Source organism: Anas platyrhynchos, chromosome 3, assembly GCF_047663525.1.
Source record: "Anas platyrhynchos isolate ZD024472 breed Pekin duck chromosome 3, IASCAAS_PekinDuck_T2T, whole genome shotgun sequence".
Taxonomy (NCBI): Eukaryota; Metazoa; Chordata; class Aves; order Anseriformes; family Anatidae; genus Anas; species Anas platyrhynchos.
The window spans coordinates 55,477,856-55,498,006 of record NC_092589.1 but is presented as its reverse complement, the minus strand read 5'-3'; the positions used below and the strand labels follow the sequence as shown (position 1 = coordinate 55,498,006).

The following is a 20,151-nucleotide window of genomic DNA, read 5'->3' as shown; positions in this document are numbered from 1 at the left end:
AATCCATCTGAGAAATTGAATATGTGCTTCTTTCCCCTCTCAGCCTCACTTCGTTTGACCAGAGAAGACTGTAAAGCAGTTGGTGTTAAGGGATATAATAATGTAATCAAAGAACACAGAGGCACTACAATATTGTCCTGCTGACAAAAACATACAAACAACAAAACACAGCAACAACAACAATAACAACAACAACAAAAAAGTAGATTTTTCATCTTGAAAATTATAGAAAATTATAACAATGAATAATGGATTTATCAGATTGGCAATCTGCTAGCAAGTGACCAGATTTGCTTGTCTGATTCACAAAATTTGGTGCTCATCCTATCCAAATAAGACACGGGGACTGGTCCAAGACATGTGACAGAGAAGGATGACAGCAGATGACTGCTCCAAACACCAACAGGGAGAGACATTTGCTTTCCTTCCTGCAACCTTGGGAAGCATCTGTGTAGTTAAGACTGAAGCACTGTGACACTAACTGTTGTGAAACCATTAAAAGGGCACATTGCAAGGCCCATCTGTTCATTCGGGCCTCTGCAAGGGTTGGGAGCTGCTGCTTTGTTGTTTCTGAAGTGTGAATGACACGTTTCAATTGGGAATCAAGAAATTTTGGGTTGCTCCACCAATATTAAGGTTATGGTGAATTGCATGTTAATCTTTCATATATGCAGAGAGGTGAACTGAGAAGAAATATATTTCACACACCAAAAAGCAAATAAACAATTTAGTTCTTTACAGTCACGAATTAGAAATATACCTTCAGCCACCATGTGGCAAACAGGATGAACAAACTAGTTTTTAGGTACATATGCAAAAAGGCCTTTCTGTTTTTCACCACTGCTTCCCAAACCTAGAACCTGTGAGGTGCCACTTCTTGATTTCATGGCCAGCCTCTGCAGCAGGAAAGCCAGTACCACCAGGCACTGCACAACCACACACAGAACTGCCGGTCCCTACACTTTCAGTATATGTCTAGGGACAGCAGATGGGTGGAGATGTGAGCCTCTGAAAACTGGGGTTCTGGGCAGTCTGAAATCCTAGCTGCTTACCCACTCTCAAATACTGACAAGTGAAAATTTCAGTGTTGCTGTCACAGCAGAGTTCACTCTGCTCTTCTTTGCCGAGCAAGAGGAACAGTGAGACCGTTCTACATGTTGCAAAAGGGCTTCGTGCTGGAATTTGTTGCTGAGCCAGATCTGCTAAGTGAAGCATGTAATAAAAATACGTGTTTTCTCCACGTCTCCCTGCTGCATTACTGATGAAAATGGTCTCAGGGTGCGTTTGGGAGAAGCAAGCAGAGCAGTGGAGGTCAGTATGCTGAGAATGAAGCTATGGAGGTCAGCAGTTAAACCTCTAAGTAGAGGCTGACACTCCCAGGGTTTACACAGCCCTCAGGAGGTGGCCAGGGCAAAAGCAAAATATTTCCTCTGAGGAAAGTGAGACTGAGGTACACGGGACGGCTCACTGTAGCTCCCAAGTGAGAACAGAAAAACAGAAATAATGTTATGGTGAAATGGCCACCACACCCAAGGACTCTTCTAAGTGCAGGATTCAGAAATAAACCAAATACCAATATCTGGAGAAGAGTGGTTGATGGCAGCCTGCAGTGGCTGCTAAAATTGCCACAGGGCTGTGACTCACATGGAGCTGCCACTGAAGTGCCCGGCCACCATGCCACCCTTGGGCAGGTCCTGGTTGTGGGGCAGGAGAGCGGGAGGCCCCCTAATCTCCACCCTTCTGCCTGCCTGGCTGCAGTCAACCCACCCCCTCGGAAACCACAGCGAGAAGAAATGTCCCACGTGTCCGTCCATCCTTCCTTTCCACACAGCACAAAGCCACCTCAACAGCAATCCCCCTCTTGCACATAGAAATCCCGAGCCTATAAAATACATTAGTTTTAAAAAATCATGTTTTTGAGAGTTCAAAAACATTTTTTTTCACATGTGCACAGCATATATTGAAATTTAATTTGCCTTTTTGTACACACCGTGGTAATACACCAACCCCTACAATGTTTTACATAAAACTATAAACACTACAAAGCAACTGTAAATGTGGAAGGCACAAATAACAGTAGTTTCAAAAGAAACAAACTGCTGTAATTCTGGAAATCATCCCTTTGTTAAAGTCCAGACAGTCTATTGACTATCAGCTTTATTGGAGTCATTCATGTAGCAGCCACATTTGTCATCATACTGAACTTTGGAGGTCTGCACAAGAAATGCCAGTGTAAAAGACAACATTAATTGCTTTGCAGAAGAAAGGAGGATCTGTATCTGCTTTTGACCCCACTTCACTTTCTTTCAGCGTGCTGTGCAAAAACACCATGTAGAGATTTCAGTCATGTTTATGTAAAAGTGTTAATTATCAAAGTACAATGCCACACATCACGGCACATATGTTACGGGGGCTGTGTTCAGCATGTTTTGAAACACAGTGTCCGGTATGTGTATATGAAAGTTTTCTAATCCAAAATGTGCAGAGTAAACTCAAGCAACCACGACACAGCTGTTCAGAGCAAGGCTACAGCCAAGGAGGGGAGCAGTTAGGTGATCGCAGGCTTCTCGGTACTGGCACAGAAAACCACCCAGTTTTCCTTTCGAAGCCGGGCTCTTAGAAACTTCACTTTCTGTGTGTTGGTTTTATTTAATTATTATTTTAGTCAAACGTCCGAACCCTCCTGGAGCAGCCTCCCTGCCCCGCCGCGGCCATTTCCTCCCCGGGCCGAGCCGAGCCGTGCCGGGCCGCCTGGGGGTTGCCATTTCGAGGGCAGCTCAGCCCCCGAGCCCCCATGGGGACTTTCTCCTCGGCACTTTTCCACACACGGCGCCAGGCCGGGGGCAGCGGGCTCCCGCTGGGCCCTCGAGGCCGAAGCCCATGGGCCGTGAGGCCAGCTCCGGGCGGCCGAGGGGAGCCGGGCGGCAGCACCTGGGGGCGGAGCGGCGGCGGGGCGGGTCCGGCCGCGGCCCGCGGGAGGAGCCGGCCCGGGGGGACGGCCCGGCCGGCGCGGGGCGGGCGGGGAGCGGGGCCGCGGGGATGGGAGCCTGAGAGGGGGCGAGTCCGCGGCCGGAGGAGCGCGGCGGGCGGGCTGCGGGAGCGGCGGTGCCGGTGTCCCGCGGGGGCAGGTCCCGGCGGGGCCGAGCCCACCATGGAGCCGGTGACCAGGTGGAGCCCGAAGCAAGTGGTGGACTGGACCAAGGGTAAGGGCGCCTGTGCTGCCCAGCACGGCTCGGCTCGGCTCGGCTCGGCCCGCGGGAACTTACTGCTGCCGGGCTCGGCTGCCCCGTGGACGAGCGGGGCCAGCCCCAGCCGCAGCGGCAGCCCCGTCCCGGGAGCGGGCGGCTTCCAGGCCGGTTCCCTCTCGGTGCCCGTGAGCCCCGGGCGCTTTTTCCTCCGTCTCCGGGGCGCGGGGAGGAGGTGAGCCCCGTCGGCGGGGCGGGCAGCGCGGCTCCGGCGGGGCTCCCCCAGCGCTCGCTCCCGTCCCCCTGCGGCCGTGCACCCCCCCCCCCCCCCCCCCCCTCCTGCCGGCCGGCCGCGCGGGTTGGCTTGCAGCTCTTCGGGCGAAACCCGCCCGCTGGCCGAAAACACCTTGGTTTGTGAGTTAAGCAAAGTTGAGTTCAGGAGGAGAGCTGGAGTTCAGCAAGGAGTTTGCAGAGCCCGTCCGCTGGTGCGGCGCTGGGAAGCTGTTCCCCGGGGGAAAGGAGGTGGGGGCTGCGAGCTGTGCCCGCAGGTACCCCACGTCCCTCTGGGGGGACACCTGACGTGCTCGGTGGCTTTTTTTTTTTTTTTTTTTTTAATTGGGAAGCAGTTTTGGCTTCCACTCTGTCAAACCTGGTCGGACAGTGCCAGTGAATGGCACTTTCTGAATGGCAATTAGAGGTCTGCGCTCGCAGTTCCTGCTCCGCAGTGCGAAAATCAAAAGGGAAATAGCTCTGAATTAGGTGAGAGGCTTGTGACTTGTGGGGCGGACTGCTGTTGTCTCGCAGGACTGTGCTTTAGGGCCATCACCCTTTGTTGTATAAAGCGTTTTCCCAGGCTTTCCCTGATTTGAAGTTGATGCGAAATTACGAATGCTTTGAGAGTTGAAAGCTCCCCTGGATTAGCAGCGGCACTCACTTATAGCAGCCATTACTCCGATGTCTCAGGACCATAATGCTGATTAGACTGCATGCCTGTGGTCAGCACTTGGCAGGAGTTCGCTTCGAGACTGAGTCAAATTTGGAAAGCAGGCTAATGTTTTCGTACAGAGAGCAGGATGGATACTCCCAGCCCTCCTGAGTGTGAACATGTGTCCGGGCGTGCCGGTGCCAATGATGGACTGTCCGCGCAGCCTCTGGAAGGAGAGGAGCCTGCACGGACGCGCTCCGAAGTTACGCGTGAACATCTAAATAACTTCCCCAGAAAGACCTCTCCTTCTCCTCTTGGTATTGGTTTAAACAGGAGTGCATTGTTACAATGAAATAAGCCTTCTGCTTTGGCATGTGGAATATTTATATAATGCTGTTCCCTCATTGTGTTTTTTCTCTTGGGCACTGAAAGTTTGTTACCTTGCCAGATTAAAGAGTAAACCTGCTAATCATTTTAAAAGGCTTTATTATACTTAAGCATGCTTGGCTTGCTTTCTTGCATAATTTATTTTACTTGCAGGTTTCTTGAACAGGTAACTCTTTAGTTGGACCCTCAATTAGTGTTATGCAGAATAATTTGAGGCCTGGCTGTAGTTGGAAGGTGGATCTTCTGACTAATGCTAACGCGTGTCCTTTGAAATGCAAAGGAATAAATTAAAGACTGCCAGTGACTTTTGTTTCTGCTGTTGTTTTTCAGTTTCCAGGTAAGCATTTGACCTCTTCAGTGCACGGCGTCTTTTTACGTCACTCCCTGAATGACAAGATTGTAATAAAGAAATGTGGAAAACTTTATTTTTTGGCTAGACTTTCATCTCTGCTCATTAAAATTGACACTTTAATAGCAGCCTTATTAATGCTATGTTTCATGGTTTATTTTTAAGCCAAAATGCTTGACTACTCTATGTAGTTCACAACCACTGCATTTTATGTTTGAGCGGAGACCAATAGTCTGTATTTTAACTTATGAATATTATCTTCAATTCTCGAGGCTAGTTTTATAAATACACTGATTAACAGAATGTTTGGAGAGGAGCTTAGGCCTTTTGTTTGACTATCACTGTCCATCTAGGAATGTAATACCGTGATCTTCACCCAGCTGGTCAAGCTCTGGGAGAAAATGTTTGGCTGGTGATGTCTGCTGCCTGTAGTTAGTGCTGTGGTGCCATGGAGATGTGTTCTAGGAGAATGACATAAATAACTATGGTGGGAGATGCCAACTTGCAGTGGGGAGATTGGTTTTGCAGATAATGATGCATGCATGTCATACAGCGATAAAAGCATCTTGGAAAAAAATTAAGGGAGTAGCGGAAATAAATGGTCTGATTTAGTCCATTTTTAATGTTCAATGGAAAACAGAAGTTTTCTCCAGGAACTGTTTTTCTATTTTGAATTGTTTACAATCAAGTGTCTATTAATTGATACTTTTAGACTGAAAGCAAAACAAACAAAAACAGCAACTACAAAAAAAAAAAAGGACAACAAAACCCCACCTTTTCCCAACTAAAAGAAGCATAGAAACTTTCCCCTATTCCAGGAAGCAATTACCAAAAAGCCAAATCCAAAAGTAAGCTGTATAACTGCTTCTGGACAGTTAGCTTATTTGCTTTTTGTGAACCTGGCTTCCTTTAAAAAACAAACAGACAAAACTAACTTTTTTTTTTTTTTTTTTTAACAGGACAGCTCTTATCCTGAATAGTTCCTTTCTATGATTTTTGAGCTATCCATTTCTATGCAGATTCTGTAAATAGGCTTTATCTGTAATTTAAAATAGAACCTATTTGGAATTAATTACACAGAAGTGAATATTTTTAGATTTTTGTAGCCAGATTTTAAATGAAAAGAGCTTTGTTTGTCTCTGGCAACAATAGGTGATACAAGAAGCTGTCGCTTGTGTTCTCTTGTTAATTCAGACTAGAATGCTGCTGTTTTTTTGTGAAGAAGGGTGTATTTCTGGCAAAGCAACCATACTGACAGTAGTAGAATTGTGAAGAGTGGGTCTAGTGAAATCGAAGCTGCTGCTGAAGAGTTGTACTTTTGCTCACTAGCAACTTTGTAGGTGAAGCATTCACCTACATCTGCTTTTTATGCTTTTTAGCAAGGATATGAAGAATCTTCAGCTGCTGCATCAATATTTGGAAACTGGTAACTGTATGGGCACCTCTTCAATTTCTGTCCAGAAGAGGCGCTGGTGTAGTCACGGGTTTCTCTTACCGTGTGACAGGGACTTGAGAAGTGTTTGGGGGTTATCTTCAGCAGTGGAAAGGTACTTTTTTTTGTGTGTGTGTGTGTCTAGGTTGCTGTGTTGAATTGACTTGCTTGCAGGTGGTTGTGGAGCTTGTTTAATGTTTTGGCCTTCACTGTTTTCTTGGAACTGACCGAACCGAGATGTTGATCTTTTTGAGTTGATCCTTCTGGGAGAGATATTGCTCCTGCCTGGCATTGCAGCTGACCTGCAGCCTTGCTCCTGTGCAGGCCAAGATGCTCGCAGGCTCAGAGTCCTCACTTCTTTCTCACACTGCTCTACTCCTTCCCCATGAGCTTTAAAAAAAAGGAGTCCTGGAGTAATTCAGCTTATGTTGGGACATGCTAACAGCCACAGAGATTGCAGCACATTTGCTGTACTGCTGCTGGTATCATTTGACTGTGGACTTGTAGTTTTCTGGGCTTGGCTATCCTGGGTGCAGAAACCATCAAGAACCCATTGACATAGGGCCATGTGTGTGGAAAAATCTCCAGCACAGAAGTGACATACCTCTCTGGCAGAGCGACAATTTGAAGAAAACGTAGTAATGTGATCCTGTGGAGAAACTTCCTGTAGTCCCAGAAGACCCTGGCTACTGAAAACCTTGCACTTAGGGTCATTCCTCAAAAGATGTGAGACCAAAAAGTTGTGTAAGGGAAGGTTCTCCTCTGTGAAAAATGTCACTGTCTTACTAGACAACATAGTTGTATCTCCTCTTTGTTTTCAGTAGCCTGATTTCCCTCTTCCCTGCTGCCCCCAGGCCTAGCATACTTGTGACTTGTGACTTCAAGCCAAATTTTACACGGTAAAGACAGTTTGACATGCTTGTGGTTAGATGCCGTCGTTGTTGTGAGTCTCCATTACAATCTGGCCTTTGTTCCTGTAGCTGTGGGCTCAGCTAGCTCTGGATCGAGCTGGCACTTTGGTCTTTTTATTGCGCTCTAGGTTCAGTTATTCCATTACCCAATAGTTCATGGGTGTCGTTTATTCCTGTGGCTGTTATGTCACAAAATACTCTGATTTCCATTCCTGGTCAATCTTGAGGGAAAGTGCGTTTATTTATAGGTATGCCTGGAAGAAGGAAGAGAAATATGCTAATTTATTAATAGTTAGCAATTAATCGTGAGGACCTGGTGTTCTTTTTTTAGGGCTATCTCGCTTACCCAGGGAGATTTCAGCAAGGTCAGCTGTGTTAACTGTGTGCCGGGAGCCGCAAACTGGAGCTGGATTTCAGAAGCAATTATGAGTGACACACAGCACTGAAGTTTTTTTTTTCCAGCTTTTTTTCTTTTTAAGTATTCTGAAACAAACACTATTGTGTTCAAGTTATTTGGAAAAAAATCTAATGCTAATAAACTGCTACTTCTCTCTTAAGAGAGTGTTTTGCTTTCAATGAAAAGTAGAAGAAAGATTTGCCCATGACTGCAGAGGAGTTTCTCTGTTTGCTTGATTATTTAAAAATATATTCAAACAGCCTTATTAAACACATCAGGAAATGGTATTGAATGAACACACTCTCTTTTCAGGTATTTGAACTGCAATTCTGACTGTAGCCGGCCCATAATATTTTGCCAGCAGAAGGTGAAAATACTAAATAAATCTATTTAGTGTTTGTCTGTGGGATGAAACTTGAAGTGAAAAAGCTGCACAACCAGTTTGCACGAATGCTGGTTTAAAATTATTCATTCACTGTTGCTAAGATAAGTGTGTATGAAAAAATAAAACAGAGGAGTTGGCCTCTGTGTTCGTGTGTTTAGATCACGTTTTCATGTTTTTCTGCTGTGTTGCAGTTTCTTGAGCTGCTTGTGGGTTCTGTGGTGTTTTTTTTTTTTTTTTTATGATCTTTCAGTGTTCACAGTCAGCTCTGTTTGCTTTGCCATTAAGAGGCTGTTCAAACTATTTTAACCAAACATCACAGGTCTAGAAGTAGAGTGCTGTCATCATAATGTCTTGAAAAGCAACGTTTTAAATGCTAAATTCTCCATGGGCTTTACTGGAAAGTTGATTGTAATCTTTATAAAGAAATTGTTATGCAACTCTGACAAAGAATTTAAGGTACAGGTGGGTGGGTAGTGGGTAAAAAGTATATTTAGGTGGTACCTAAACACAGGTACTAAACTAAACTGTTAAACTAAACACTTGTACTAATCAATTAGAGGTGTAGTAGTGGTGGTAGTTATTAGGTGAAGTTTCTTCTAACTGTTTAGCAACTGGCCAATGAACTGGTTGCATTTTTTTCTTAAACGCCTTTCTTTCAGTGATCAGAAGTCTTTTGTTTCCGTTGTTTGAGACTTCTGGAGCAAAATCCTCCTTTCTTCTGTCAGACTTTCGTAACTCTAGTTACTATGTGCTTGTTCCTTCTGCCTCTTTTTGCTTTGGACTCTTTGTTTTCAGCATGTAAGTCCTCCTGGCCAAGGATCATGCCTCTGTACACTGTCTAGCACACTGCACAAGCTAATGGAAGACAAAGTGCAGGGCACTAGATAAAATGCATGTTGAAATTTGTCATGATGCTTTATTTTCTTAAGTAAAAGAGCCTGACAAAAGGTTGTTATCCAACAGATGCTACTAGATGAATTGCAGTTGGAGTGATGCGTGCAGACGGCCTGTCAAGAAGTATTTAGAAACATGTGGGGTTTTCTTTGGGTGGTGTTTGTTCTTTCCTTTTGATTTCTTAAATCTAAGCTTCTGGATTGCCTGATCTAAGTCTTGCTCTATCAGTTAAGCTCCTTCCAGGCATGTCAAGCAGCTGATGACTTGCAACGGTTAAGAAGTGTTAAGAGATGTTGAGACTGTTCAGTTCTCTGCTGCATCATCTTAGAACAAGATTTGGCTTTGCAAGGAAGCTTCACACAGAAGCTATGTCAGTGCATAAGTCCCAACATCAGTGCCTCTGTGAATTAACTGGTAAAAATTGATATCCATCATATCTTTTCTGTACTTGTGATGTCATTAGTCTTAATTTGTACCTTACATTTTACTGATGTCATCACATGCTCCGATCTCACCTCATTACAGGTTTGTTGTTTTGGGAGTGTCTCTGCTTTCAGTCCTCCAGATACTCCAAATATGTAAGTCCTGTTTAAAGGAGAAGGTAGTGAGATACTGATGTTGTCAGTAACTTACAGAGGAGAAAGGAAGGGTGGATAGGAAATAATGGAGCTGGGACCTCTGTAGCAACCTCTTACATATTTATAAGGACTCAGTTTCTTGTGGTCACAGGATTGTTCACAGATTCTAATGTTACTTCACAGGGCTGCAATAAGAGTTAGGAAATTCAAATAAAATACTGTTTGTATTATCTCTGTCTGAAGTTAGGCAGGGTATATAGTCCTTTTGTCATTAGGGCTCTAATTTCTAGCGTGAGATGACTTCTGAGTCTGAGGTATCGTTCATATCCCTGGGCCATGCTTGCTTTGCATAAGAAGATTGCCTGCAGATTTCCATATGCCTGCTTCCATCCTTTCAGAATACAACTAATAATATTTTACAGCTTGGAGGATCTGCAGGAGGTACATAGAATCTGCCTGATTGTGTGTGTGTGTTTTTTTTTTTTTTTTTAATCCAGTTTTAAACATTCATTAGCTATTAAAATAGATATTTGTGATATTATGAAAAGTAGCTACTTTTCATCAAATGTTGCATGTGCTGGATAAAACCAAGCATCTGTATTTGATTTGGTGAGATCAAATCACTGACCTTTGCAACTTTGGTCTACGGACGTTCATTTAGTATCTGACCGACTTGTATGTTAATACTGCATTAGTGCATACTGCATTAGTGCTGAGGTCGTGTAGTTTCTTATACGTGTTTCTCCTGCCCTTTTACATAAAGACACTTCTCTTTCACTGCAATACCAAAATCTCTCTTTTTTTTTTTTGGACTTTCTTATATTAGTAGTTAGGTGTAGGTAAGCCAAATGTCTGGTGTGGTGTTGCAATCAAAGCTCTGTGGTGTAAATGTGATCTTATCTTGCTTCTTGATCAAAGGAGAGAACTCCATTTAGCACTTAATTGATGCTCATCAAGGGCTAAGGCTTCTGCTAAAGCAAGTGTTGATACACGCTTCTAGGCTAATATGATCCTGATGTCTCTGCCTTGTGTGTGCAAAATGAATGTTGCTTAGGTTGCCATCCTTTTATCATTAATGCTAATAATATCTTTCCTTATCTCACCGAGTCTTGTATTACTGGAATGCAGTTTGCCAGGTGAATGCTTTATGAAAAGCTCTGTAATATGCCTATTTTGTCATTAAATAGGCGATATCTTGTCTGATACAGATGCTTTCCCAGCCTGAACAGAAGGGCAGGGCTCAAGGTATTGCCTCCTTTGTCTATGTTGTGAGGCAGGCTGGTTAAGGGCTTCAGCTGGGCTTTCTCACTTGTTTAGCTTGTAAATGGCCCCCCCTCTGTAACCAAAAGGAACTATTGCTTTCTGTTGCGATGCTGCTCCTGTCGTCAGTTCCAGAGGTGATGCTCTGTCCTGAGCAGCAGCGTTTTCTCCTCCTCCATGCCCTGTTGTGGTGAAGAAGCTGTGTCCTTGCCGTGACAGCCAGAAGGCAGCCCATGGTGACAGCTGGACATGCAAGCAGAAGAGTGAAGCTCTGCTGATCTCCATTGGGGCACCAGTACTGTGTCTTTGGTGTCTGAAAAATGTTGTTTTGAGATGGCTGCTGTCATGCTGCTCCAGGAGGCATGGCGCAGGGATCGCAGGTGTGCGTGTTGGTGCAGGGCTGCAGGGAGACAGAGCAGCAGGGACTGAAGACTTTTTTTTTCCTGTCCTCCTGCGTAGGATGGAGGGCTGTGAGAGCCAGTTCAGGCACGCCTGAAGAATGCGGACTGAAAAACACGTGAAGGTCCAGGGATGGAGCTGTGCCCAGAGAGCCCTGTAGGGAAACAGTGGAAGCCTGGTGAAATGTACAGGTACCTGCTCTGACATGAGGGTGCCGCTCCTCCAGCCCCTTTCCCCCTCAGGAGATCTAGAGGAGATCTGTGTTCACAGCTTTGCTCACCCGTCCTCAGCAAGGTGCGGGGTGCTTGAGGGCTCCACCAAGCAGAGTTTTGAGAGGATTATGGCAAAGCATAACTTGGTAATTGTTGGCATTCCTGATGCAAGCTATAATGGAAACTTTGGTTGAAAGAGGAGACAAAAGATAAATATGCTATAAATTCAGTGTCCTTTAACTTTTTTTTTTCTTACAAATTTTCTTATAAATATAGTGCATGTAGTATTTGGACTTCAGCTGTATTCACCAGAGGAAGTAACATTATACCTCTTGTCAAATACAATGCCTGTGTAAACATAAAAGTATCATAGTTATTTATTTGTATTTTAAAACAATCCTTTTTCTTTCCTCTAACATACATGATGCTACTTGAGAGAACAGCACGGGATAAATAAATCCATATGTGAGGAAAACAAGAACTTGAAAATTGAACCTGTCAGTAATTTTTTTATTTCTTACCAATTTTGGTTGTATCTCATGGTAGCATGTGTGTGTTATGTAGCTGGAAATGATTTTTTTTTCTTTTTTTCTTTTTTAAAAAAGAACATAGTTTGCCTTCAGTTATGCTTAGGATTTAACAGCTATATTGGAGGAAGGTGTAGTACTGGCCTTTGAGGATGAGATTCATTCATCGTTCAGGAGGGTGGGTGTGGATGTGGGTTGGTAGATACAGCAATACCCATGCTGGAGAACACTGCAATGGGCTGACACAAACCTGTGCTTCTGCAGGAGGCACTGGCTGGCAGGGGGGCTCTCACTAGCAGAGATCCTATTCCTGTGGTTGCACTTCTGACAGTTTCATATTTCTTCAGTGATTTGCTGCCTACTGCTTTATTAGGCTGATGCTGGCAGGCAGGATCCTGGCTAGCAGAGGTACTTTCATAAAGATTTTAACAGTATTAAGGGAAGATGGCTGGAACAGAGCTTTGGGAAACAAAGACTCTAGGTATGATAAGCGCACGCTCTGTGCCTTGTGCAATTTTTATCTTGATTTAACTGTAATATATCACTGTGGCTGTATCCCCGGTACTTCAGTCTTTATTATATTCTTTCTGTACCCCTCTCAGTAGGAAGCTGCTGTTATTTTAAAGGTAGGGAGTTAAAGCTGTGAGGAGTTCAGGATGTGCCTCTGTTACACAGTGCAGTTTTAACTAACCAGAAGTAGGTTATCTATGTACAAGAAACAGCATGAGTGTTGTTGGCATGGCTATTTCCATCCCTGGATTCAGTTATGTTACTTATAAACTCCTTGACAGTCTGTTTGGGCTCCTTCAGGTGTCCACATATGGCACTGAGTGTGGAGCATGTGGTAAAGGAAAGTGATTTGCCTCTGGTCATACCACGGGTGGCATTCAAATCGGGATTAAGACATGATTAATTTATATGTCTGTATTCTTGTTCTAGTCACCGGAGCCTAGAAAATGGTTCAGCAGATCTTGCATGTATTTTGGGGTGAGCTGAATGATGCTCTGAGCTCCACTGAGTACCGAGACGGGCTCTGTGGGGTATCCTGGTAGTGTAAGCATGTCAGTCCCCAGCTGGGCCCATCCAATGATGTCTGCAGCATGGCTCAATGCTGTTGGTTCGTGGATGCTCCCTGCGCCATAAGTCACCCAGAGCTGCTGTAGTGCAGGAAGTGACAACAGAAAATGAGGCGTGCCTATTTAGAAAGGGTGTGCAGGCATATAAAAGGAAAGCATGGCTTCATGTAGGGTTGTTGAAATACTACTAATCAATAGGCATCTGCTGTATAGAAAAGTTGTTGAATGTCGTCAAATGCGATCTGTATGTGGAAGAGATGTAATTATATCTTATGCTATTAGCATCTGTTGAAAAATTCGGTATGTTACAACACCAAGTTCTGAAAGTATGGCATGAGAGAGTAATAACAGATGCGTGTGTGATAATCACTAGCCTCTTCTGTCCTTTCTGCTGTGTCTAGCTCCCTCCTGCCCCGTCTGCTGGGTGAACTACTTTGTAAAGCTATGCAGAAAGATGAGCAGGAGCGTGTGATTCTTCATGGAATGGTGTCTTTCAACAATTGTGATTGAGTCGGGTGTAGCTGATACTTTTTAGATCCTTGTGGTATTGTTAGAAACACTTGGAGCAGTCATCTGGGGCTAGTTTGGGTTCTTCTTACAGCAGGAACCATCATATCTTATGGTGCTAGCCATGAGCCATGATGGGAAGCCAGCAGCAAAATGATGATTTCCATTGATGTTGCTGGAAGTAAACCTTTGGTGAAATACCTTGACTTTGGGTTTTGGTAAGCTTAATACTGTTTAATATTGTACCTTTTTAGACCACATCGCAGTGCATAGATAGCAAGCTGATGAGATTCTTGGACAAACAAAGTTACTCTCTCTTGAAACAAAGTGGTTGACAATGGGATACTGTGATGTGGCCATAGGGCCAGCAACAACGCTGAATATGTTCTTTTAGCATGGTAAAATCTGTACTGGCATCTCAAGGCAGAATGACTGGAGAGGATTTCCAGCTCCCAGCAGAGGAGTCACCTGCCAGACGTGCCTGGAGACTCATTCAGCTGTCATTTGCAGAAGTACTCATTTCCCAGCTTGGGAGCTCGTATGGATGCGTACAGGTTTTGCTCAAATTAATATGGCTTGGTTGCTGCAGAATACCAAACGGACTGTGTGGTTTCTAACCCATGTGTAATTGAGCATAATGCATGTAATTTTATTGGACAGTATCATCCTTGATTTTCCAAGGATTAAGTGTGGGTTGAAATGATAGCTGGAAACTCAACAGTTATTTATCTCTTGTGTCTTACTGAAACATATTTTGCCATTTAATGTTCTTCACTGTCTTTGGGTATTCTAAAAAATATGGTAACTTCTGAGAATGGTTTTCTATCAAGGTTTAAACAATTTGCGTTCTGCTTATAGCACCCTTCTAGCAGTTTTGTTAGCTGTACACAAGAGGGCCCTCCCTAGAGATGCTTCCATTGCCTAGGAATTATGCACTGCCTGGAAGCAGCACCAAGGAAGTTGTGTCCTGGAACAGATCTTTCCAAAAAAACCACGCACACACAAACAAAAAACACCAGAAACATGACCCATAAGAAACAATATCCAATTTATCTAAAGTGCTATGAGAAAGAAGCAAGTAGCCATCAATTAAATTGGCTGACTTTCTTAAATATTTGATGGTGCTTTGTTGTAAGTATCTTAAAGTATCTTTAAGACTTGTTTGAAGCTTTGGCAGATGGTCAGAAATATCTTGTTACCATCCTATTAGGAGTGGGTGGAGTACTTGGAGTATTTGTTCTCACTCTTCTCTCTTAATAATCACAAAAAATGCTGGGTGAAGATGTTGGAGTGGCTGAGGCAGACACAGGGCTCTCTCCTGCCCTCCTCTGCTCCACTTCATACTTCACTTCTGGGAAGGAGGTAGGGCTCCTGGTCAGGCCAGTGGTATTTTGGACTTGTATATGATTCAGAGCCCTTGGTTAGCTTTGCTGCTGCTGATCTTAGATCTCTCTGGCTCTATTGTTGTTACATTTTACAGTTGGCTTCCTTACATTTAGGGCGTTGCACTTGCAGTCCGGTGAGGTCTCAGCTATTTTAGGAAGCAGCGTTATCACTGCGTGCCTGACCAGGGCTGTAAAACAGCATGGAATAATGAAAATTCACCAGGCAGCAAATTGTTTGAAGTGATTCCTTTAAATCTGTAACACAATTATAAAAAAGAAAAAAGGGGGGGGAGGGGGGAGTGGAGAGGTTTGGTGATCGACTGCTCAATCTTGCTGTTTGACACAGTCTGTTTAAAGGAAGCTGAGATGCTTCAGTGATGTGCTTTAAAGTGCCTATTGTGTTGGGTGCTTCAAGGCAGGTCTCTCCTGTCACAGGGACAATGTTATCAGTGTGTTTCACTCCTGCAAAGTCTTTTTTGTCTAGCTAATTGGATCTGCCTTTCCCCCTCTCTGCTGCCTCTTCTATTGCTTTGAATTTGCGCTAGCTGATTTCACTCTTGGAGCTCTTCATGGTTGAATAGCTTCTTGCTCTGCATGTCTTCCCTCATACATTGCTGAGAAACCACCTGCTACTTTCATTGAAGACCTTTAAGCTTTCTCTGATCCTTTTTGAGTTCCTGTGAAGCTCTCCATGAAGTCTTCAGCTGTGATGGCATCAACCTTTGCAGGCCAAGTGTGGTGGCACAGCAGAATGACTTTGGCATTGTTATTTTGGTGCTTTTCAAGGTGTTTCAAGCTCCCTTTGGATTTTTGCTCTTTAATCTCAAGACTCCTTGTGTGTCCTGGCTCATACAAGCAGTAACTTCTAAAGAGAAGTATTCTGGGGACTATTAACATAAAGTAATGTAGGCATGCAAACAAAGGCAGTATATCCTAGGACAATCCAGTAGGGCCTCCTGTGGATTTGTCCGTGATGAAGAACTATGCACTGTCAGCATTTCTGCTAATGCCATGCAGTTTGACATATTCTTGTGATTAGCCAGTGCTGATGTCTGGTGATTCCCAGGTGCCTGTACTTACGCCTCGTCGGTGACTGTTAGGGTAAGGTGCTAGTCAGAAGTGTTTCGTAACTGTGTAGGAGATAGCTGTATGAAAGGCCGGCTATCTGGCAGCTGCATCAGCTGTTGCCTTACAATGAACTGCTCCTTGGGTCGCTCATGGGTGTAGCAGTAATCACAGTGTTCGTGAGGGTGCATGCAGGCAGGAGAGACAAACGTGAGTAATGGACTTTGTTGCAATCAGCCAAAGCAGTTCCACATGGTGGTGTGAGCAGCAGCCAAACCAAATTAAAGGGATCACCCTGTTTCTTCTTGGGAGCCAAGGGGCGGTCAGTTTTGCAATGTTCGCTCTTGTTTCCACTGTGGGAACAGACATCAGAGTGTTAATTAACAAGGGTTCAAGAAAAGGAGCTCTTGTGACTAATGAACTACTCCTTCAACCACAAAAACCTTGAAACTTTAAAACAGCAAGCTCTTAATTGCGTGCTGGAGATGAAGGCCCTAGGGCAGGGGGTTGTTGCGTTGTATTAACCACACAAAATTATCAGACACAGGTTTCATGTGCTGGAGATACAGTACACTCCACGTTCCTTGTTTGTTACTGCTTTTAGAAAATGAAGTGACTTTGGGCTTGACCTGTTAGAGTACAGGATTTATTTTTAGAGTCAACAGAGGCCTTTTTGTGCTTGCTAAGGAGTATAAAAATTACTCATAGTGAAAAGGTGTTGACCCAGTTTCCATATGGAAAAAACCTAAACCATGGAAGTACCAGTTGACAAGCCATGGAGGCAGCCACCTTACTGTGCTTCAGAGAGGACAGTGTTTTTTGTGTTGCCTGTGGTCAGTGTGTAATTACTCTGATTAATATTGCGTGTGATTGAATTCTGTGCTCACGCTTGTTTCCGTTTTATTCCTTTTAAAAAGTATTTTTCCATGCTGTGATGACAAAGTTGTTAGCAATATTAAACCAGATGTTCAGAGGCTCCCAGGTGGGAGATATGTAGGGTGATGGAAGTCCAGGTCGAGATAGAGAAGACAGAAATCATGATTTGGTTGTTTTTTTGAAGTTGGGCTGTTGCTTTGCTAGGCAGTTTTACTCTACAGTTGTCTCCAAAGACTTCCCTTCTTGGTGGTTTCAGCATGGGGATGGAGAGTGTGATGTGGTGGGGGTCTGTGCTCTCCCTTTTGTCCCAGGGTTTGTCAGCCTTAGCTGATCCTCCCTCTGGGAAGGGGATGTGCACTGCTGCTCTCAGCACAGTTGTGCAAGTAAATACATGTTTTTGGCTTCTGTGTCTCTCATTCCAGCATCTTTCACCGGGATTAGTCTGTAGGCATGTGCACGTGAGAGGCAAAACAGTCGATGAAGCTTTGTGTCTGCAGACGAAGAGGTTGATGACAGCTTTATATCTATTAGAGTCAAAAACATTGGGGTTGAAAGGAATGTGTTTCTTACTTCGCGTGAGCTGGGTGGGATACCTCAAGAGATTAACTTGGGGTTATAAAGGCTTCCATGTTACCCTGATTATATGCCCACAGTGCTCTTCTGTGGATTGCTTGCTTCTGAGATATTGATACTTCTGTCAATTTAAAATAAACACCAAGAGAGAAAAGTAATGTAAAAAGTTTGTGTGCTTACTGTGGCTGGAGCAGTGTGACTATTTAAGGGCAAGTTAGATGGGCTCTGGGTAAATTTCTCAAATGGAAATTTTGAGTAGTCATTTCCCAGTTAGAAGTGCACTGCTTGGATCTTCCCCTTTTCCTGCTTGCATGATTTTTTTTTTTTTTTTTCAGTCCTTGCTCCTCCCCTGATCATGCTTTTACCATAACCTAATTCTCCTCCTTCTCCTCCTCCCATAGGTATACTTGCTGCCAACCTTTCCCCCCCCCTCCCCCTTTCATCTTATCTCCTGTGGCTCTGTTTCCCTCTATTCCTTGTGTTTTCCAGGTTTTTTTTTTTTTTTTTTTTTCCCCTTAGGTACTACTTTGTCATGTTGGCCTTAACTTGGGTAGGAGCAGTCTCACTATCTCCTGTTTTATAACAGCTTTCAGAGGATTCTCGACTCTTTTTCTTCAGTAGAGAAGATGCTTATAGAAGTGAGAGCAGGAAATGTTTTGAGGGACCTCATTAGTCCTTGGATTGTGAGTCTTTTTTTTTTGTCCTCCAGGGGACTCTGTTTCCGGGTAGCCTCTGTGGTGGCTGCTTGGAAACAAGTTGGAACTTCACAGCTTTCTGCTTATGGGTCTCCATTACTTGTGCTGAAGGCACTGCTGGAGTCGACAATCTGTGCAAGTTTTGACAGAGAGCACACGGAGGCTGCTATCACCTTCCCAGTAGTGGTCTTGGATGGGGAACACGAAGCTCTGTTTGCATAAGGATAAAATATCTGTGAGAGGCCCTTGTTGTTTTTGTCTTGCTTTTCCTACAACTTCTTGACATTTTTCATGTCTTCATTTTAGAAAATAAACTCTACTTTCCCTTTCCCCATTCCTCACCTTTCTGTGCTGTTCCCCACCCTCCGTAAGACCTAATGATTAACTTGGGTGTAAACAAGGTCACTGCGGTGCCCATAAGCGAAGAACAGGATGAACGGTGATCAAACAGGCTTCCATAAATCCATTTTAAATAAAAGTCCACCACTGCATAGTTAACAGGGGTATTCTCACAGATTAAACCAAATCCATCTGGTTGTGTGTTTTTCCCTTACAAAGTATCACACCAAAGTATTACAGTTGAACTTACATTTCCAAATACGTCTTTGGACACAGTGAGCCATTTCTCATGATTGGGAAGTTTGAAAATTTGATCACTAGCTGGAGATCACTACACAGCACAAACCATGTGGCAGATCAACTTATTTTTTGTGAAAATAAACTCTAGTTTGAAGAAGGTTTTTTGATCTCTAAGTAGTTTGGCAATAAGACTCTGTAATACTTGAGTTAAAGTATGCATTCAGGAGAGGCTGCCCAGGCAGCTTTAAGTTGTTTGAAGCAAGTAAATCCCTGTTTTTCAGTGAGGTTCATGATATTTCTGGATTGACTAATACCGTGTTATGAGTGGGCAAATCACTTCTAAGTGGGTCCCTTCCAACTCTGGATATTTTATGATTCCATGATTCCACGCCATTCAATCTCATACAGTCTTTATTTATAACCACCAGAAGTCACTTTTACAAAAAGGATGCAACTTGTATAGGTGGGAAACAAGGAGACCAACATAATTATTAATTTTGTTAGCAGTTTTTAGTCTGTTTGAATGCTCTTGTAAGTCCATTCTCTGATTTCAGCTTTCATCTGGAAAGCTATGTTGAAGACAAAATGTTTTTGTTAGAATAATGTGGCTTGGCTTCTTCCAAATCTTGTGTTTCTAGGATTAGTGAAGTTTAGAGTATTTTACAATCGACATGAAATACAACTTGTTCTTTCTTTCTACCCCATTTCTCTCATCAAGTGTAATCTTGGTCACAGACCTAAAATAGTACTCAATTTCACACGAAACCTTGATCTACTCCTGATTATTTCTACTCTCTGTACCAATTTGCAAAAAAATGACTGAAGCTTGTAGTAACTGGAGGCCTCTGAGCACCTAATTGTTGTTAATTTGTTGGAAAACATACAAATGTAACTTAAAAAGGTAGAGGAACAGTAAATAGAAGAAAAATAACAAATGACAACAGTTACAACAGTAACTGTAGAAATCAAAACTGAGAAGGGGAGCATATTGGATTAAAACAGAAAAAAAGTACAAAAACGCACGCATTGTTTTTATGCCAGTATTCACATCCCTTTGTTTCTGGCCTGGTTTTGACTTGTTTCGGAGACTTCTGGATTTAGTTTGTTATTAGATATTGTGTTAAGAACAAATACGTTTTTCCCTCCCCTGCTATTGCCACTTCTCTCACTTGTATCAATATCCCCAGGAAGGGATGTTACATTGAAGAGCTCTGTCTGTAAAACTTTGTTAACAGCTGTCTCGTGTTATTAGTCTCTGAGTAATCAGCCATACCCTTGTGATTTATGTACCTGGGGTAACTAGAGCAGCATCTACATTCTGGAAGCTCTAAGATGCTCTGATTTACCAACAGCATACAAAGAGTATCCGTTTTATTTATTTTTTATCTTTTTAAAATACTACCACGAAGAAGAGAAACTGGATTTGACATGAAGCAGGAACAAAGACCTAACACAGTGATGCAGAAGTTAGTAGGTGACCTTTTTGTCACTGCTCTTAATACAGCAGCAGAACTATAGGTTATTTTTAGTGCTTAATGTGATGTTAGAGGTTCA

At 43.5% G+C, this 20,151-nt stretch overlaps 1 protein-coding gene and 1 long non-coding RNA gene across 4 annotated transcripts in view; both read left to right on the top strand.

Annotated features, from left to right (window-relative positions):
- Positions 1-2,488, top strand: part of LOC119716514 (uncharacterized) — a 74,860-nt gene extending 72,372 nt beyond the window's left edge. Inside the window, exon 4 of the long non-coding RNA XR_011808320.1 lies at positions 44-2,488. This is a non-coding gene — a long non-coding RNA (uncharacterized lncRNA). The remainder of the gene's footprint in view (positions 1-43) is intronic.
- A 525-nt stretch (positions 2,489-3,013) lies between these two features.
- CNKSR3 (CNKSR family member 3) overlaps positions 3,014-20,151 on the top strand; it is a 60,466-nt gene continuing 43,328 nt past the window's right edge. The window contains exons 1-2 of one of the 3 annotated variants that reach the window (XM_072035925.1): positions 3,014-3,203; positions 4,251-4,427. In XM_072035925.1, coding sequence (XP_071892026.1) covers positions 3,152-3,203; positions 4,251-4,427 — 229 coding nt within the window. In that variant the 5' untranslated portion in view covers positions 3,014-3,151. The remainder of the gene's footprint in view (positions 3,204-4,250; positions 4,428-20,151) is intronic. The other 2 variants (XM_027454385.3, XM_027454384.3) reach the window with 2 other exon arrangements.